This window comes from Acartia tonsa, chromosome 7 (genome assembly GCF_053477335.1).
Source record: "Acartia tonsa isolate MP-2025a chromosome 7, ASM5347733v1, whole genome shotgun sequence".
Lineage (NCBI taxonomy): Eukaryota > Metazoa > Arthropoda > Copepoda > Calanoida > Acartiidae > Acartia > Acartia tonsa.
The window spans coordinates 43,168,502-43,189,446 of record NC_137266.1 but is presented as its reverse complement, the minus strand read 5'-3'; the positions used below and the strand labels follow the sequence as shown (position 1 = coordinate 43,189,446).

At 38.1% G+C, this 20,945-nt stretch overlaps 1 protein-coding gene across 1 annotated transcript in view; it reads left to right on the top strand.

The window, feature by feature from the left end:
• LOC145324330 (glycine receptor subunit alpha-4-like) overlaps nt 1-20,945 on the top strand; it is a 111,020-nt gene that overhangs the window by 34,404 nt on the left and 55,671 nt on the right. Inside the window, exons 4-8 of the mRNA XM_080166945.1 lie at nt 825-919; nt 1,504-1,594; nt 8,361-8,441; nt 10,035-10,139; nt 10,751-10,819. Coding sequence (XP_080023071.1) covers nt 825-919; nt 1,504-1,594; nt 8,361-8,441; nt 10,035-10,139; nt 10,751-10,819 — 441 coding nt within the window. The remainder of the gene's footprint in view (nt 1-824; nt 920-1,503; nt 1,595-8,360; nt 8,442-10,034; nt 10,140-10,750; nt 10,820-20,945) is intronic.

Below are 20,945 nucleotides of genomic sequence, written 5' to 3'. Positions count from 1 at the left end.
TGGCTTAAAGCCATCCCTGGACCCATGTAAAGTGGTTAGCGAGGTCTTAATGTACAAACCAAAAATAGAATATCCTTGTTTGTTGATTTTCTTGGTGGAGATTGAAAATAATTGTGCAACTTTGTCGGATAACCGACAGACCAACGGTCTAAGTAAATTACATACTGGATGCTCATGTTAATAGGGAATCTTCACCAACAATTTAGGTTGTCTTTCTTGAATAGCAGCTGAGAATATCATGCTTTTATCATGCCATTTATAAAACTATATAGTGGCTTCGCTACTAAATATGTTTGTTATTGAACATTTTCGTAACATTATATGAATTTTTACATCAATTAAAGTTTAATGTTGTATGTTTATGTTGAGTTATGTAATGTATGGATGAAATAAGTTTTTTTTGTAACGTAAAGAGCTATATTCAATATTAAGGAAAACTTTATTTTATAGTTTTAAAAATAAAAAATGTAACTAATATTTGAGGAGGAGATTTCTTTTGGGAGGGTAGTGGTACCCTCCCCGAAATAGATATAAACCTTCCAAGGTCTATGAGAAACTATATTGTAAAGGAGAACCATATCAGTTTAGCGGTTACAGGGATCCTTCAGGACAGACAGACAAACAAACACTCAGACAAATACAGATCCTGTTACTTTTTTATATAATGATGAATGAAATAATTTTTTTTGTAAAGGTGGTTGTGAGTTTTTATGATATAAAACAAGGACGACAACGTTAATAAGTAGCGAAGTACAAAAAACAGAAAAATAGAGTAAATGCTAATAAATCTAAGGATTCGTCTGACAATATATTATTGTATTCAGGGAGTGCTAAGCGCCGTGCCTTGGTATGATTCAAGCCATGAGGATCTCATCTGCAAGGCTGACAGAAGTTTAAATACTCACATTTGTATACCCAGGTAAACTTAAATTATAAAGTAGCTGCGCTACTAAAAAAAGTAATTTTTATTGTAAAGTTACTCATTATTTATGTGTTTTTTTCTGTTTTTCCGCCTGCGGCGTATCTAAATAGCCTTGAACCATCCCAAAATCTATGGAAAGCTTTTCCTAAAATGCAAAACTAGAATGGAAATTTAGGTTGCTACATGGATAACATTTATTGGTTAGGTTGTTCATCCAGTAGGAGGGGAGTGGATGGAGTAAAAGGGGTGGATTGAGTGATTGTTATTTTAGCCAGCTACAATTTTCACTTTATCCTGGGAAAATTTACAATAAGTTTAATCTACCCTACCCAACCTCAATTATTATTATTATTATTAAGGGAATACAACAAGTTTGATCTGCCATACCCAACCTCAAATATTATTATTATTATTATTAAGGGAATACAACAAGTTTGATCTGCCCTACCCAACCTCAAATATTATTATTATTAAGTGAATACAACAAGTTTAATCTGCCCTACCCAACATCAAATAATATTATTATTAAGGGAATACAATATTATTACCCAACGTCAGATATTATTATTATTATTATTAAGGGAATACAACAAGTTTGATCTGCCCTACCCAACCTCAAATGTTATCGATATCGGCATAGACATCACCGATGTTCTCAGAATCAATGACAAGGTTAGTAGTTAAACAGTGAACATTCCATTTCCCTCCCCTTAACTTCGGTCAGGTTAGATATTTTATGTAATTGTTCTTAATTTTTGTTCTCTTTTCAACACACTGTTATTAAATGCTACTAGCTACTAGGGTCTCTGAATTTGAAGGAGGGGTAGGGGGTAGAAAAATAGACTAAAACCACTCCAAGACTTAAATTTAGAATTTAAATAACACCCACCCTCTAAGGTAAAGAACTTATTCAGTACAGTTGATAGCGACATCTTAACAAACAAACAAGAAAAAAATACTACTGAATTTAATAGGACTAGCTCCTCTATTGATACGTGGGAGGAGGGTTGTACCCTTCCCCAAAAGAGTAAAGATCTCTGAATATGCAAATTTTCCGTAACATTTTGTAGCGCATGTATGGGAAAAAATCATCCTTGTTTTTACATTATTTATCTATTATGTATAAAAATGCAAATGTAAATATGTAGATCCAGGGAGGGGGGGAACAATGAACTATATGTAAATTACACTGGTACCCAAAGTTTTACACCACGTTATGGTTGTCTGAAAAACTTTGGGTACTATAATTTAATTTTAATTAGTTTAAAACTTTAAGCGTCCAAATTTGTCAACCAATAATACTAATCTACAGATGGGTTAATTTTGTTTTTCTTCATTTGGGATGTATACAAATTTATCGTCCATTGTCTTATCCCCTAAAATCCCTGATATATATCAAATTTATTCCAAGGAATAGAATACCAAAACAAAACTCTTATATCTCTTTCTGTCTATACAAAGCTGCATAAAATCTCAAAAACAGCTCCGTATTATTAAGCAGGTATGTTGAGGGATAAAATAATGGATGATAAATTTATGTAAAACCCCAATGATGAGGGACAAAATTACCACTTATGTAGATTAAAATTATTGGTTGAAAAGTTTGACACTTCTAATTTAAATCAACCAATCAATTAATATAATTCCTCATTGTTTAAACCAATGAATGAGAGAACGTGTTGATAAAACTTTGGGCACCAGTAAATTATATAATCTAATACCCCCTCTTTGTCTACTTTTTCTCTACAATTGAAAACACACTTTTTCTATCCTTTTTCTGACACTAGGAGATAAGGAACAATATCATATTAATTTCATAGAGTAACTAAATAAGAGTAATATCATATTAATTTCATAGAGTAACTAAATTAGAGTAATATCATATTAATTTCATAGAGTAACTAAATAAGAGTAATATCATATTAATTTTATAGAGTAACTAAATAAGATTAATATCATATTAATTTCATAGAGTAACTAAATAAGAGCAATATCATATTAATTTCATAGAGTAATTTAAAAACTCTTCAACTGAATTTTAACTTTTTGGACAACAAACTTTTGTATGATATAATTATCCTATTCATTTGTAACAATGATTGCTAGGACAAACAAATTTATGTACAATTTTGCTTAGACTTATAATTAAATGTTTTGCTTGTTAAGTTTTAACACTCTACAAGGGTTATTATTTGTTTGTCCTACCTTTTTATTTTAAAGCTTCAATTCTATGGATGCTTGTCAACCTTGTTTTGTGTTACTTTCTCAAATCGCATAGCATATAATTTTCGAAATTTTTATAGAGCCCATAAACAATGACGTCATACTATCCTACCATTGCATTGGTTAATTTAAATGTATACTGGCCTGCTATTGCTAATTTAGTCTGTATATTGGCATATCATTTGTCATAGGTATTGAATAAAGTGATTTTTTATTTACACTATAAAGAGCTTTATAATATGTAACTTTCTCAATATTAAGCATCCTGTATTGTAGTAATATTAGGAAATATTTGTTTAAGCTTCTAAATAAATTTTCATTATTAAATTCATCGTTGCTCTGCAATTGTTAATGTTCGCTTGTCTAATCGTCAGACTTGTTGAGCTACGGTTTTATGAATATTGGAAGCTGTTTATAGTACCTATAAAAATGACACTAGGTAATTTAGTCTGTGTATTGGCCTATCATTGCATTGGTTGCATTGTTGTTCTACCATTGTTGATGTTCGTTTGTCTAACTTTCATATTTTATGAATATTGAACGCTGTTTATAATGCCTTTAAAAAAGACGCCATACAATACAAATGACCAATGATAGGCCAATACACAGACTAAATTACCAATGGCAGGCCAGTATACATTTTGATTGACCAATAGTAGGCCAGTATGACGTCTTTTTTATAGGATATTGTAAAAGAGAATGACGGACAGACAGACAGACGGATTATTCAATTACGTCACACCCAACAATTTAATTTGCATCTACTTTTGTGAGCAAGAAACTGTATAATATATCAAAATATTCAAATTGTTTGGTAAAATTTGTGCTTTTTTGGTTTAGGATATTAGACGTGTAATAACATAGTACGATGACTTAAAAAAAATATTCTATTTAGTAGGAAAGTTACTCTATAAGTCTGTTACAAAAAATTCACTAAACTGACATTTTTGTACTAATTGATAATTCAATGTTTCAATCTTGATATTGCTGCGCTACCGATGACACTCTGTTCTTTTCGTATTTAAAATATTTGAGTTTAGTCTAATTTGTGTGTATATTTTGTCTAATGTAATGATATTATGGAAAAATAATGTTTAGAATATCCTTTAGGTACATCTATAAATATGACTAAAATATAGATATGACTAGGATTAAAGAAGAAAATGTATAGTATCATTACTCTGTGGGTATTATTAGGTAATCATACCTAGTTATATTCTATGTGTAATATTTGATAACTATACTTTGCAACATTCTATATTAATATTCTATGTGTAATATTTGGTAACAACACCTAGTAACATTCTATTTTAATATTCTATGTGTAATATTTGATAACAATACCTAGTTATATTCTATATTAGTATTCTATGTGTAATATTTGGTATTAACACCTAGTAATATTCTATATTAATATTCTATGTGTAATATTTGGTAACAATACCTAGTAACATTCTATATTAATATTCTATGTATAATATTTGGTAACAACACCTAATAGCATTCTGTATTAATATTCTATGTGTAATATTTGGTAACAATACTTAGTTATATTCTATTGTAGTATTCTATGTGTAATATTTGGTAACAACACCTAGTAATATTCTATGTATAATATTTGGTAACACCATTTAGTAAGATTCTATATTAATATTCTATGTGTGTGTAATATTTGGTAACGACACCTAGTAACATTCTATATTAATATTCTATGTGTAATATTTGGTTCGGACACCTAGTAAGACTCTATATCAATATTCTATGTGTAATATTTGGTAACAACACCTAGTAACATTCTTTATTAATATTCTGTGTGTAATGTTTGATAACAACACCAAGTAACATTCTAAATTAATATTCTATGCGTAATATTTGGTATCAACACCTAGCAACACTTAGTAATATTCTATGTGTAATATTTGGTGACAAGACCTAGTATATTCTATATTCATATTCTATGTGTAATATTTAGTAACGACACCTAGTAACATTCTATATTAATATTCTATGTGTAATATTTGGTAACAAAATCTAGTAACATTCTATATTAATATTCTATGTGTAATATTTGGTAACAACATATGTTTGTATAAGTTTTTGTCATAATATCTTTTCCAACAAATGCTTTACAAAACAAAGTGGAGGGAAAGGATAAATTAATTTTCACTCCTTTCTTCCCCCAATAATTCCAATCTTTAAAATGGATAATAGGGGTGAGGAATGGGGGGGGGGGAGATTGATGTTTTGTTAAGTCACGAGCTTCAATAAACTTATTACCATGCATATTTTAGACAAAGGTGGTGCAATCAAAAAGCTTTATACATAGACAGATAGGCGGATATCCTACTGCTTTCACGTGATAGGATAATGGATATTATTTCAATTATCTTATAGCATAAGTAAAACAAGGATGATCATGTTCAATACAAAGCTAGCTAACCAACAAATTTACTTCACCTGTTAATCATAACCTGGTTTAAAAAACTAGACACTTTTAGTTTGAACACATGAATCAAAGATTTAATAGATGATGATGAACTAAATTATCCCTTCTGTAAATCATAAAGATTGGTTGAAAATATTAGACACTTCTGAATTTTACCCAGAAATGCTTTGAGTATTAGCATAATTTAGAGCCCATTGTCCTATACCTCCCTGTAAGATGAAAGAAAAAGGCGAAAGTATGAAAAAATAAGATATGGAAAGGACATACTAACAGAACTAACTACCAACTTAATGAGTAGCTTTGCTACTAAAAACTGTGTAGGTAGGTATGGACGATTAGACGCAGTGGGTATGATATGGATTGGTAAACATTATAGGATTATCAATGCTGGCAGCGAAGTTACCCTTTAGCTAAGGTACGTCCGTCCTTGACGGCAATCTAGCTTTAATTTGAGAACTTTGGTTCTATGGACGTAATATACCTTGTAATTTTGTACAAATCAGATGTTAATGCAGATTTTAGAATATGAAAAGCAAAGCTCAGCAAAATTTTTGACATTTTATTTTTTGGAAGGAGAGGGGGGGGGGAGGCAAATATTATATTCAACTATGCAAAGTTGTAAGGTTTATCTTTTTGCCATGTAAGATCTCGCCAACCACTGAAGCGATTGAATCCTCCATTAAGGGTAGTTTTTGGGCTATTCTATTTTAGTTTAAATTATTTTACACACCCTAATCTAGATGCTAGGAGCGAAGCTGCTAGTGTGAAAACTAAAGTAGTAGAATGTCTACCTAACTTTCTTTTTATATGTTCAGTAAGATCCCGTAAACTACTGGATTGATCGTAACACAAAAATTTGTAGGTTCGGTAAAGGGCATGTTTTAGTCTATTTGTTTGTAAGCATCCCCCCAACTTAAATTTCATTCTCCATATTACTTTTGCTGGATTAGAGAAATTTAAGGGTAAAAAAATCAAAAAAATCGTAAAATCCTGTTAAGCGTAGAGGTATTATATTAACATTCAATATTATTTGTTTATGTAGACTATATTGTATCTAATCAAAGTGGTCTTGGCTAATATTTTATTGACATACTCTCTTATAAATAACGTCATGCATAAAATACTATCTACCATGCACTGCAATTCCAATAATGAAATAATGAATATAGACTTGTTGTGATAATAATAATAGCACCAAAGTTTAAATGGGGAAGATATCGATATATATCAGGGGAAGGGAGGGAACATTGGGCTGTTTATTACACTTGTTCCCAAAAATTGCTGAACAACTTTGGGCTCTTTTATTGAATTGTGATTTGTTGGTTTAACAACTAATTGTAATCTACTAAAGAAATAATTTTGTGAATCATCATTGGAGATGTACATTAGCTTATATACCATTGTCTTATCCCTTTAGATCCCTAGATATACGTACTCTTATAAAATTTGATGAAATGACATCTTTTTGAAGTTCCAATGTCAATCACATTTTTTTTATCACGTACGACTTGAATAATTATGTTCATAAGAAGCGCAGCTAGCATTGTCTAGTAATTGTTTCTCGAAAAGACAAAAGCATGACGTACGTCATACATAAAGACGTAAAAAATGCATCATCATTATTTTGGTTAAATTTGTGATATCAGTAGAATTCATTGATCTAAAGGTATAAGACAAACAGCAAACAACAACAATTATGGAGTGGATACAAAACCGCGACAAACAAAACCGCGACAGTTACAAAACCGCCCCATAACAAAACCGCGACAGTTACAAAACCGCGACAATAACAAAAATATAACTATGTAGGAATTTTTGTAGGAATACATGGCCGCAGCGCTCGGCCTCCTGGCCTGTCTAGCCGCGGGCACTCGGCCCCCTTGCCCATAACCTAACCTAACCTAAATATTGTAAAAAAAAATATTAAAGATTTAAAAAAAAAATTTACCAACCACTTTTTGTAAAATCTACGAAATTCAAAACTATGAATAAGTTAATGTATATTAAACATTCAAACATATAGGTTAGGTTATAGTCAAGGGGGCCGAGCGCCCGCGGCTAAACAGGCCAGGGGGCCGAGCTCTGCGGCCATGACCTTCTAGCATTAAGATTTTTCTTATTTTTGTAGTAGATTTTTTTTATATGTAATGTCGCGGTTTTGTTATGGGGCGGTTTTGTAACTGTCGCGGTTTTGTATCCACTCCACAATTATGATAAACAAAATAAACCCTTCTGTATATTAAATCAATTTGTGGAAAAGTTTGGACACTGCTATGTTTTATTAAAAGCAAACAAAGTTTTTAACCCATCGAATGGGATGTCATGTTTTAAAACTTTGGGTACCTATATAATTTGCAGTCTAATGTCACCTCCTCCAATGTTCTAATAGGAGGTTGGACCAAATTATGTCCAAAATGATCCATGTGAGCGTGACGTCATAAAAATAAGGGATATAAGAGGAGAAGTGGGAAAGAAAACCCCTAAAAAAAGATATGGATAATCCCTCATTTTTATGACGTCACATGGATCATTTTTGACACAATTTGGTCTCTGTCGGAGGTTGGCTTGGCCCCCCCGCTGTTAACAATGAAAAACAACAAAGCTTGTGAAATCAAAGGTTTGGTTGCTAGTTTTATAGCTACAAAAAAGTACTTACGTCTCCCTTATTTAGATTATTTTTTTAAAATAAGGGGTGGGGGGGGGGGGGGCTTTCAGTGAAAAGCACTGCCATACCCTACTACAACATTAATCTATCTTTAAATTATTTAGGAGTATAGTGTTGAGTTTAGCTGTTATTTCAACGTGATGTGGAAAGAACCCAGGCTCCACATCCCTGACAGTCTTCTAGAGGTAAATATTATTTAGTACACTGCACAGCGAGACATATCCTTATAATAAAGTAACAGGATGTTTGTCTGTGTGTTTGTGTGTTTGTATGTTTGTACCGAAGGATCTCGCTAACCGCTGAACCGATCGGGTTCTCCTTAACAGGGTAGATTCTCATATGTCCCGGGAAGGTTTATAACTATTTTGGGGGAGGGTACCACCACCCTCCCTAGAGAAATTAATTTTTTTAAAAAAATTTCCCAATTTTAGAAAGAGAGTTCAACGAAAAATAAACGTCAAACGTAAATTTTTTTTAACTTTTTCTTTTAAAATCTAAAATAAGAAATTTAATTATTAAATTCGACTCTCTCCTCCTCAAGTGCCCCTAGAGGCCTCTAGGGGCGTAGCCGCTAGTTCTTATAATAAAGTAAAAGAATCTATGTCTGTCTGTTTGTACTGAAGGATCTAGCCAACCTCTGCATCGATATGGTACTCCTTTACAGTGTAGCTTCTCATAGGTCCTTGGAAGGTTTATAGCAATTTAGGAGGAGGGGTACAAGTGAAATCGCCAAAAATCGGAAAAATAAAATTCAGTGGAACACGCTTTTTTTAAATTACAAAAAATAAGATCTCTGAAAAGAATTTTGTCTTAAAAAGTAATTTTTTCTTTTAGATAAAAAAATTCTTAGAGTTTCATGCTTATGGTTAATTTAAAAATAAACAAGAAAAATTCTCCACCCTTTCTATCTATCTATCTATCTATCTATCTATCTATTTATCTATCTATCTATCTATCTATCTATCTATCTATCTATCTATCTATCTATCTATCTATCTATCTATCTATCTATCTATCTATCTATCTATCTATCTATCTATCTACCTATCTATCTATCTATCTATCTATCTATCTATCTATCTATCTATCTATCTATCTATCTATCTATATATCTATCTATCTATCTATCTATCTATCTATCTATCTATCTATCTATCTATCTATCTATCTATCTATCTATCTATCTATCTATCTATCTATCTATCTATCTATCTATCTAACTATCTATCTATCTATCTATCTATTTATCTATCTATCTATCTATCTATCTATCTATATATCTATCTATCTATCTATCTATCTATCTATCTATCTATCTATCTATCTATCTATCTATCTATCTATCTATCTATCTATCTATCTATCTATCTATCTATATATATATCTATATATCTATCTATCTATCTATCTATCTATCTATCTATCTATCTATCTATCTATCTATCTATCTTTCTATCTTTCTATCTATCTATCTATCTATCTATCTATCTGTCTATCTGTCTATCTGTCTATCTGTCTATCTATCTATCTATCTATTTATCTACCTGTATCTATCTATCTATCTATCTATCTATCTATCTATCTATCTATCTATCTATCTATCTATCTATCTATCTATCTATCTATCTATCTGTCTATCTGTCTATCTGTCTATCTATCTATCTATCTATTTATCTACCTGTATCTATCTATCTATCTATCTATCTATCTATCTATCTATCTGTCTATCTATCTATCTATCTATTTACCTACCTGTATCTATCTATCTATCAATCTAGGAGCTGAATATGACAGAAAGTAACAGCATGTTTCCTGTAAATTTGGAGTTGATAAGCCAGTTGTGGCTTCCCAATGTCTATATCTACAATCTCAAGACCTTTAAGGTAATGATAAATTTATTGTATACATGTTTAACCAGGCAACTACCTGGATCCCCCTGTTAAGGACCTTTTTCGTCTGCTAGCAAATTGCTTTCTGCTCTTTTGTAGCGACTTGGCTGTGTTAATATTCCCGACGCTTGATTTTCAAAGACTCACAATTGAAAGACATATTACACCCAGGGATCTCAAGTGATAAGACAATGGACAAAAAATTGACGTACATCCCCACCTAAACTAAGTTAATACAACCCAATCAATATTTGATAAAGTTATCTTAAGTTATAAAGCCAACAAATGAGAGATCTTGTTTATAAAACTTCGGGTATTAATATATTCTGAATTCTATTTTTATAATATGATTTTTTTACTAGATATGTACAGTTACACCCAAAGAGATAGGCTGTTTATTACCCTAGTCCCCAAAGCTTCAAAATCACGATGTCATATTCGTTGCCTTTGGGACTTTAGTGAATTTTCATTGGGGATGTACATTAATTCATTGGTCATTGTCTTATCCCTTTAGATCTCGGATGTACACCCGAATATTCTAATATTTTTCTATTAGTAACATCACCAAGGTTTAGCTGGGTAATTGACAATATTTGTCTATCTAGGTTGTTGAAGTATTATCTAAGCATGCTGGCCTATGGATAACAAAAGAAAAAGAAATTATGTATTCACAGGTATATTTAGAATTCAATCCATCTGTTATAAGTTTCTAAACGCGCTCTCTGATTGGACATCAAATACACAAACAAACATTCTTTCTCATTGGCTAATATTAAATCTCGCTCTCTGATTGGTCACATACGCACACAGACTCTCTTCCCTAATTGGCTTAAATTGAAATCTCGCTCTCTGATTGGTCATATACAAAAACAGACTATCTTTTCTTATAGGCTAAAATACTAATATTGCTACAGGTTTTGTCACCTCCGTTTGGCTAAAATGTCAAACTTCAATTGAAATTCTAGTTTGTTCTTTGATTGGTTACACAAATATCAATTCAACTTGTATAAGTAGTATTTTTTGTATTGTTCTTTTCTGTACATTTCTTGGACTACTGGTTATCCGTGACCAATTGATCTATCTATAAAAGTACAAAAGTATTCATTATGAAGCAGCAGTAGTAACTAATTTAAAATGTTATGGTTAAGTGGTTTTAAAAAAGTTAAAAGTGCAAAAAGTATTAGAGACTTAATATTAGAGTAAACAATAGAGGGGGAAGGTGTTAAATAATTGTATGTTCCCACCCCGTGGGCCCTGATCTGACTTTCAATTGAATATCAGCCAATAGCACCGTAAACAATTCGCTGCAAAGCAATTTTATAGCAAACGAAAAAGGCCGCCAAGCCCGGGGACAGGTAGTTGCCTGGGTTATACATCTACTTACATTACAATTTATTCACTGAATTTCACTATCTCAAATACTGAAATAAATCAGGATTTACCTTTTTCTAAAATATAATGACGTCACAAAATACATTAACGCCAATTCCTAAATACTAAGAGAGTTATTTGGTCTAGGATCACATAAAAAGCGAAATAGATATAGAAGTCTAGATAAACAATTCATGACAAAATTTTTATTTAAATTCTCGATTTTAACAAAATTTATAGGATTTGATCATTGCATTGAGATATAATCAAAGATCTTCATTTGCTAGATGAATTCCCTTTTTTACTTAAACGTTTTATTATGCCTTATTGGGCATCTAGGACGATATATCTATTGAAAACAAGGATAAATATATCCTAAAGTATCGTATCTTTTGAATTATGCCTTGGTCATTATAATGCTTTTTATAACATTATCAGGGAGGGAGAGGACATTGGGCTGTTTATTTATAACAATAGTCCCCAAAGTTTTATGTAACATTTTCTTATTCGTTGGCTCTAGAATTTGGGGACTATTAATGAATTTTGATTAGTTGGTTCATTATTATGAATGTCCAAATTTCAACCACTAATTGTAATCTATAGTTAGGGTAAATTTATATGTCATCATTGGGGATGTACATCAACTTATCGTCCATAGTCTTATCCCTTTAGATCCCTGTAACATAATACATAATTGTGCAAGAAATCATCATTTCAAAAATCAAATCTTCTAAAAAGGTAATATACTTAAAATTAACTAACAAACCTATCTGTTACGGTCAGACAAACCGTAAATGTAATAAATCCTCCCTTTTTAAGAATCTGATGATTTCTGTGAACAACCCCACCATAACATCTTTATACTGTCTCAAATAGTTTATGCTGACATACGTCTCATATCCTAAGTTTCAAAGATGTTACATAAATGTAATAACTTTTAAATAGACGCAACATATCCTTGATGAAATTTAATCATTAATATCTAAACTTTTTTATTGAAAAAAGGAGTTTAATATCAGAAAAAAATATGGGTTTTCAATTATTTATGCCCTAAAAACTTGTTTTTCCAAAGTAAGTAATTATTAAAATTAAAATGTTATGATAAAATAACTTTAAATGCAGCTAATTCCCAAAAGGCCCTTTCCATGCATTAATAGAATCAAAATAAAATAATCAATTTTTAATAGATCACTGGGCTTAATTAAGGAGTTTTTTATTTTCTTTATTTATTTTTAGCTATGTATTCAATTATATGATTATTTTTGTTTCCCAGGATATAAGGTTTATAATATATCATTGAATGACTTAATCTCATTTCTTTTATATATAGATATCACACTTAATACCCATTTTGTAACAAATTACTTCTATTTTGTGTCCTTTTTGTTTTGTCTCAGATCTCAGTTAGAGCAGTGAAGATCTTTTTTATTACTCAATAAATCCTTTATCCTCAAAACTTATTACCTTTTCCTTCCATCTGACTGGATTTTCTGGATGTTGCACGTGTAAGTATGTGTATGTGTGACAGTGTCTACCTCTTTCTGTGTGTGAGATTGATGTAAAATGTCTGAAATTGACCTGATGGCAATTTTATTTATCTTTAGGAGACAATAAAACACAATTTAAGGCAATATAATGCATTATTATTATTATTATCATTTTTCTGTCTGTCAATCTTTAAAAGAAAGCTTTGTAAGATATTTTATTATCAAACAAAAGCGTGCAGAAGGGTTTGATTAAAGGGGGAAGTAAAAAATTTCAGGTGTGCTTTGTGCAACAGCATGGTAAAACTTTGTCCACACAACTGGCATCACCTAAATAATGTTACATACTGCTCCTTACTACTGCTAAATTCATTACCAAGCACAGTTAAGACTTTCATCAAAGGTCATGCAATGAATTATTTGGTTGTCTGTTTAATGTTGCTTAGGGTTTTTTTAATCCGTTGCTTCTATAGTTATCCTTGTTATTATAGTCTATGAGCTATACATTGTTATTTATAATGGACCATTGGTTGTTTTGAATAACTTAAAGTACACTTGAATTTCTATTTTAATTGTGATCTATAACTATAATTAAGATTGTGATCTAACTTAATATAATTAATTTAGAAAAAAACAATTCGACAAAACAAAATTAAATGTTTCATGCTAGACAATATTATGGAAGAGAAAAATGTTAAACTTAATTAACTTTATATCAGATTGTTGTACATACTTAAGGAAATTAACTTTTTATTCATCACAATAGAATATTGTATATACAAAATAAAACTTGAGTTGGTAAACACATGAAGAAAAAAACAATAACAATTTTCATTAAACAAAATATCCTGAAATTTTAAGGAGCTTTTAAATTAACTGTTTAAGGACCATAAGGAATAATTTAATATTCTACATTTGAAACGCAAAACAAAGTTTACTAAAGACTGTTTAAAAATTAAAATTAAATTGGCTAAGGTACTCCCAGCAGTGAAACTGGCAAAACTGACGCAAGCAACCTGAATTACCCACCCTGGACAGCAAAGTCTAACTCTGCATCCGGCAGTTGTGGAAGCGAGACAGCGAAACCTGACGAAGAACCGCGAGAAGCGCCGACATCTAACGGAGAATTGAGCGCTCAAAAGGCTGAAACAGGCCTGCGGACCGGCTGAAACAAGCCAAATAAGTGTAAACGGCTGAAAATAGGCCAACTTTACTGCAAGAGATAGCAGGATCCGAACCAGTGGCGCTAGCAGGACGGGACATTCCCTGCCGCCATCAGCCGGATTTGGATCAGCGGCGCCAGCAGGACGGGACATTCCCTGCCGCCGATAGGCTGAAACACGCCACATAGCTGCGAGCTGCGAGCCAGCATACGAGTGTAGTGCACCAACACAGAGAAAACTACGTCAACTCCAAGTATCCTGAGAAGCTACAACGCAGCCGCCCATCTAGAAAAACAGATATTATATCACATTTGCAGGGATTACCACCCTGGTGTGATGGCTAAACAATAGATTTATGAGCAAAGATTGGCAAACAAATTGTTGTGTTGTGATAAAACTAAAAATAGAACAGGCTTGGATTTATTGTGTATTGTGATAACAACTAAAAATAGAACAGGGTTGGTAAACAAATCTGTTATGTAATTGTGATAAGGACACAAATAGAAGCTAAATGTAATATAACAAAGCCCCTGATATACAATCTAATCACCTCAAGCCTACAGCACAACAACAATACACCCCTTATTTCAGAGGAAAGGGAGGAGCCCACTCTCCACTGAAGGAAGTACAATCAAGGTGATATAATAGATAAGCCTAGGATTAAGGAGAAAAGGCACCATTACCTCATCACACAGTTATTCCAAACCCACAGCACTCCCCCCTTCCTCACAGGGGGAACGGACGGATTTACCCCCGTCCCCTCACGCGCTTCCCCCCTCCTACCCACACTAACCTAAGTCCGTCGACGGTGTGGAGCTAGTGACCGGGAACACAGAGCGCCATTTACGGACAACGCAACGGAGTGCGGAAATATCATAAAATTCAACGGACAAGCGGACCAATGAGAGAGCGAGTTGAGGGATAAGTGCACGTTTTACCCGTGTGCGCGGATTTGACGGTGCGTAAGCGCGTTGCAAGGACGGGAGATTTCACACACACACACACACACCGGAGCGGAGCTACTCCATAGCAGATAACAGGGATATTTTTAGAAAAAATAAAGAATTCTAAGCTCCCTCCCCCTAGCTATAGTGTGATAGAGGAAAACCAAATCAGTTCTTGACAGCAGTTCAGACCCTCAACATCTATCTACCCCTACCAGCCTACTCTACCACCTCAGAATCCAACTAGTGATAAACACAGCTAAGCTATATTTTTGTAACTAAACTACCAACCTAGTGATAAAAACAGTGTTGGCTGTTAGGCTAGAAAGCCTCTAGTGACAAACCATTTATTCTATTTACGTTATAACTTTGCGTCCCGCCGTTGAACCGTTGCCCCGATGGAACAGCCGCAAGCGCCAGGAGGTGACCAAGCCCCAGTATGGCTCCAGGATGACCCTCAGCCGGCTCCAGCCGAGTACCGCAAGCTGATGCTGAGTAACCTGCCAGAGTTTAGAGGACCGCCCAAGCAATCCTGGAGTTCACATATCCGCAGACTCGAGATGTCATGGGCGGCTTACCGCGTGCCACCCCATGACTCCCTCAACCGCCGCAACGCCCTTCTACTGTCACTGGTAGGGCAAGCGGCGGAAATGGCGTCCCATCTGTTTGGCGAGGCAGGCCAAGCCTTGACCTACGAACAGGTCAAGGCCGAGTGTGAATTGCTATTTCGTCCTGCTTTTGAATCCCAAACGCTTAAACAAGCGTTTAGGGATTACAAGCAACACTCGACAGAACCTATACAAGCGTACATATCAACTAAGTGCGCCTTGTATAGGGACGCCTACAACCATGAGGATCTCGAGTTGTTGGTGGACGAATTAAATCGTGGAATTCGTAACGCCAATGTAAAACGCATCATGATGGGCCATGAAATTACGAGTGTACCTGAGTACACTCGTAAGGCCATGTTTACCGTCACCATGATTACCAAGCAACTGAAGGAAGGTGTGTGCTTAGTGGACTCGACCGACGGGCTGACTGGATCTGCCTGCATCCAGTTGCCCCAATATGACGAGTCGGAGCCAATGGAGATTGGCGCCTTGGCTCCGGGTCTCCACCAGATGGGGAGGGTCGCTCCAGATGACAAGGTTCCAGGTCGCTGCTTCCGCTGCCAGGGGAGAGGCCACAGAGCTCGAGACTGCCCGACGCCGATGGAAGTTAGTCTAGAGGAGAGACGCACCCAGCCACGCCGTGACCGTTCTGCCAAGTGCGAGCGTTGCCACTACAACGGCCACACGGCGGCCGAGTGCAGAGCTGACTGGGCCCAGGTAGCCAGCCGCAGGCGCACCGCCGACAAGGGTGCCCCTCCAGGGAAGCCCAGCAGAGTGGCCCACATGGAAGGGAGCGCGCCCCCAGCACCACCGCAGCAAGCAGCCGCCCCCAGAGCCGCGGACCGAGCCGACGGGATGCCGCAGTTTGGGACCGTTCCAGCCAGGATCAACGTACTGGGCGGCGCGGCTGAACCCAACCGGGTTGGCCTGGGCTTCAGTCTCAACCACCTGGGGCCGGAGCTGGTGCAACCCTACAACATCGCCGAGCCAGAGGTCCTGAGGCCCCAGCCTTTTAGCCTCAACATGATGGAGCCTGCTCGGCCGAGCCTACCCAGCAAGAGTGGAGGGGCGCTACCCAGCGTCACTGAGACGATGTACGGGGAGGCCCTGGCGGCCGCTGAACGAGAGAGGCAGGAGGCGCTAGCCAGCGCATCAACATCGATGTATGGGGCGCCACCCGGCGCCGCCACCTGTGATGACTGGGGGGTGCTATCCAGCGCCTCCCACCTGGTGCCTGGGGCGACACCCGTCGCCGCCACCGAGATACCTGGATCCTGGAACGAGCCAGCCTCCAACCTGGTGCCTGGGGCGACAACCGTCGCCGCCACCGAGAGACCTGAGCCCTGGAACGAGCCAGCAGTCCCAGAGGAAGGGGTGACACCCGTCACCCCCAGTCAGCCAGCGCCACCAGCCTGCAGGGAGAGCCCAGCTACATGCCATCCAGAGCCCCCTGCCAGCCGAAGGAACCCAGCTGCTCAACACCAGGATAAGTTGAATTTGTTAAATGTGTTGTATCCAAGCCATTGTAAAACCCCAGCCTTGCCTGTGCCCCCTGCACCAGAGGCTGGGGAGATTGAAATTTGGGAAAATAAGGACTTGCCTGTGCCACATGCACCCGAGTTCCTAGGGCAGGGGAGGGAAGTGAGTAAGGGCGAGCCTGTGCCACATGCACTTCAGCCCCATGCCACTGGGCATGTCTTGGACAAGGTAAGGGAGCACTTGGGGCTAGGGGAGCCGACACCCAGGCAAGTGCCAGTCGCTTGCCAGTCTGTCATTGGGGAGGGTATCGGGGTGCCCCGGCCGCACAAAGATAACGCTCAATGGAAACTTGTATCTAGCCAGGAGCAGCCCAGCCGTGTCCAGCCACAAGAAGCAGCCGTGACCAGAGCTGAAGATCCCCAGCCGCGTGTGAGAGGTAGATGGTTGCCTGGAAGCTTCTTCCATTGGTGGATGGTCCTGTGGGGCCTCCTGCTGGCAGCCGTGTGGCCTACAACCAGCTACGTCCTGGTGGGATGGGACTGTGCCAACCCCACCCACGTCACATCCTACAATAAAGAAAAGATGTGTAACACGGAGCCTCTACACCAGGAGGTGCCCCTGGGCCATGAAGTGCACGTCCTGCAGCAAGTCAAGGTGAGGGAAACAACCGGGTACAGTTGCCAGCTCACCGTGTCCCAGTGGACATTCAGGTGTGGGGTATGGGGTCACCTCAAGGTGACCTCGGTCCCCACCCTCATGAGGCCAACCAAGATAGACCCAGAAACGTGCCGAGACCTGGCCAGGAACCGAGTCTACACGCTGCCAGGCAAGACCCAGCCACTGACGTTCCAGCTGAACCACCCCCTGTTCTTCACCCTCAACATGGTGGGCGCCCTCGTCAACAGCCCCAAGGGGGTGGGTTGTGAAGGGGAGGACGTCCACTTCGAGGGCCAGCTGTACCGCAATGAATTAGTGCACCAGGAGCGACGGCTGCTGGTCAAGGAAGAGACCTACGTGGTAGAGGATGGACGGGTGGAGTCCCAATCTGACCACCTGACCCTGGAGTGTCCCCATTCTGAGCTGTCTTGCATCACTGGGGAAGCAACCTACGTGTGGGACCACCTGGGGAGAGATTGCCCCTTGAGGCTGATTCGCAGCCTCCAGCCCAGCCTAGTGATGGATGCATACCTGGTTGACCATCAGGCCCAGTTTTTCATCAACATGACCAACCCCACCTCGATAGTGAACTGCGACTTCGAGGCCCATGCCACCAACCATCCAGCGTTGTTCGTGGCCGCTGACCCAGCCGCGGCTGCGCTGCCCAGAGTGTCGGCCAGGGATGTTGACGTCCCCCTACAAGCCCAAATACATGCAGGCTATATTGGGTTTACCCTGGAAACGCGCATGAAAAGCACAGCAGCAGAAGAAGTAGCGGCCAACTGCTGGAAGCTCCAGCAACTAGACCCGGCCCACCCGGTGCGTGTCCAGGGGAGCACGTTCTCGGTACTGAGGGGAGACATCCTGCTGCAGCTGACCTGCCAATGCAATAAATACGTTGTCCGCGAACACAAGGAGTGTTGGGACAAAGTGCCAGTAGAACCCACCGGATTTGTAGACGCCGTGACACGAGTATATAGTGGCCACGCCACCAAGATTCCCTGCTCCTCCACATACCCCCTGACTGTGCACGCGGAGGAAGGCTGGATAGAGTTAACCCCCGCTCCTAAGAAGAGGCCACCCCCGCTGGATACGCCTAAGCAATTGCTGACAGAGCCCTTGGATGACTTCAGTACAGGGGGCTTGTATTCGCAGGCTGAGTTGAACGACTGGCAACAACTGCTAGCGTTCCCAGCATACAAGAGCGCCATGCTGACCGGCCTATCCTATGGCTCCTGCGTTCAGCAAGGCAGCTGTTCGGCCACAGGAGACCATGGGATAGTGTCCTACAACATTGACCGACTGGCGGAGGAAGGAGAGGCCGCCCTGGATGTCTGGGCTGGATTTAGACAAGCTATCCACGAGTGGGGAGATGGCGCAGCCATACTGTGCTTGCTGTTGTTGATCCTCAAACTGCTGGGGGACCTAACCATCATTTCTCTGGCAGCAGCACAAGGAGGCGTCCGAGCAGCCATGAATGCGATGTCACAAGTGTTCCTGTACCATCCAACTTTGTATAGGAAAGCTCTGGCTAGAGCCAGGCTCACCCATGCCAAGTCCCGGGACTTTTCAGTAGACTGGGATGCCATCCCCATCGGCCGGGAAGCAGCCGAGGAGATGGTGTCTATGCAATCAGCTGATAGCGGGCATGACCGCCCAGGTAGGCCAGGACCGCCCTCTGGCAGACCCCGCGGCCCCTCAGGAGGACAGATCAACCTGGCAGCCAGCGCCCCAGCCGCTGCCAACAACAACCAGCAGGCCCCACTGCTGACCGTCCCAGCAACAACTGTGCCACCTGCCAACCTGACACCTGCTGGCGCTGAACAACGTGTCCAACCAAAGCCAGCCTCTGCCTTCTATCCCACGTTGGGAGCCCATCAACCCTGAGAAAACACTCACCACTAGGATTCCATTGAATCATTATCGTTTGTATATATCTTAGCCCTAAGGAGCGGACCGAAGGCCTCAACCACTGTCGGAAGTCTGGTAGGGAAACCCTCTCCCAGCCTTCCGAGGGGAGAGTTGTGGTATTCGGCAACCGTGAGCCATGCCTATGGCACCCCTGAACTAGGGTTCGGTGGAGGGTCAATGGCCCTCCCCCGAGTCCTGGGGAAGGGGTCTGACGACCCCCTCCCTATGCTTAAAATTAATGATTGAATCTGTCATGTTTATTATGGTTAACTGTATTCTTAATTCTCCCCACCCTTTCCAGGGATGGGGGATCATTATTGCCCAAACTGACTATTGTATATGTATTATAATGCTTTTATGTTATGATTATTTATTCCTATCCATGTAGTTATTGTTTGTTGTATATAGCTTTAGTATCCTTTAAACCTTCAATAAAGTGACAACTGAAATAGATGTTGATTATTATCTAGTGAATGCTAGAGAAGCGTAGCTTCTCTATAGTAAGGTGTCCACGTCTGTCACACTGCCGTAACCTAATTGAACTCCGGTGTCTGCCATTTATCCTCGGCGGATACCACACAATTATGTGCAAATGTTTCAATGCTACAGGGTGTTTCAATAGAAACGTTATTTTTAATTTCTTAATTATGCATAGAAAATAAAACAATTATATAAAATGCTTTATATATTTAGAAAACCTATTCTGGGACATTAATGTTTCAAAAATTTAAAATTGATTTTTTCAACAAATTATGTCTTAAAAACCGGTTTTTCTAAGGGCCTTATTTTTGAAGATTTATGGATTTATAGGTTGTGGAAAAAAGGTACACATTTTTAAAATTCAAATTGCATGGCTTGTATTAATAGTAGAAAAACGTTATGCATATGGTTAGAATCGTCATAAGCTCTAGTTTTTGGATATATAAATACTATTTTTGTGCTATTTGTAGTTTAGGAGCTACGTTAAAAAATGTGAGAAATGTTGAAAAGTTTTAAGTAAGTTAGAACATTTTACCACCTAGCTCCTATGCTATATGAAGCATAGGAATTTTACTTACATATCCAAAAACTAGAGCTTATGATGATTCTAACGGTATGCATAACGTTTTTCTACTATTAATACAAGCCGCGCAATTTGAATTTTAAAAATGTGTGCCTTTTTTCACAACCTATAAATCCA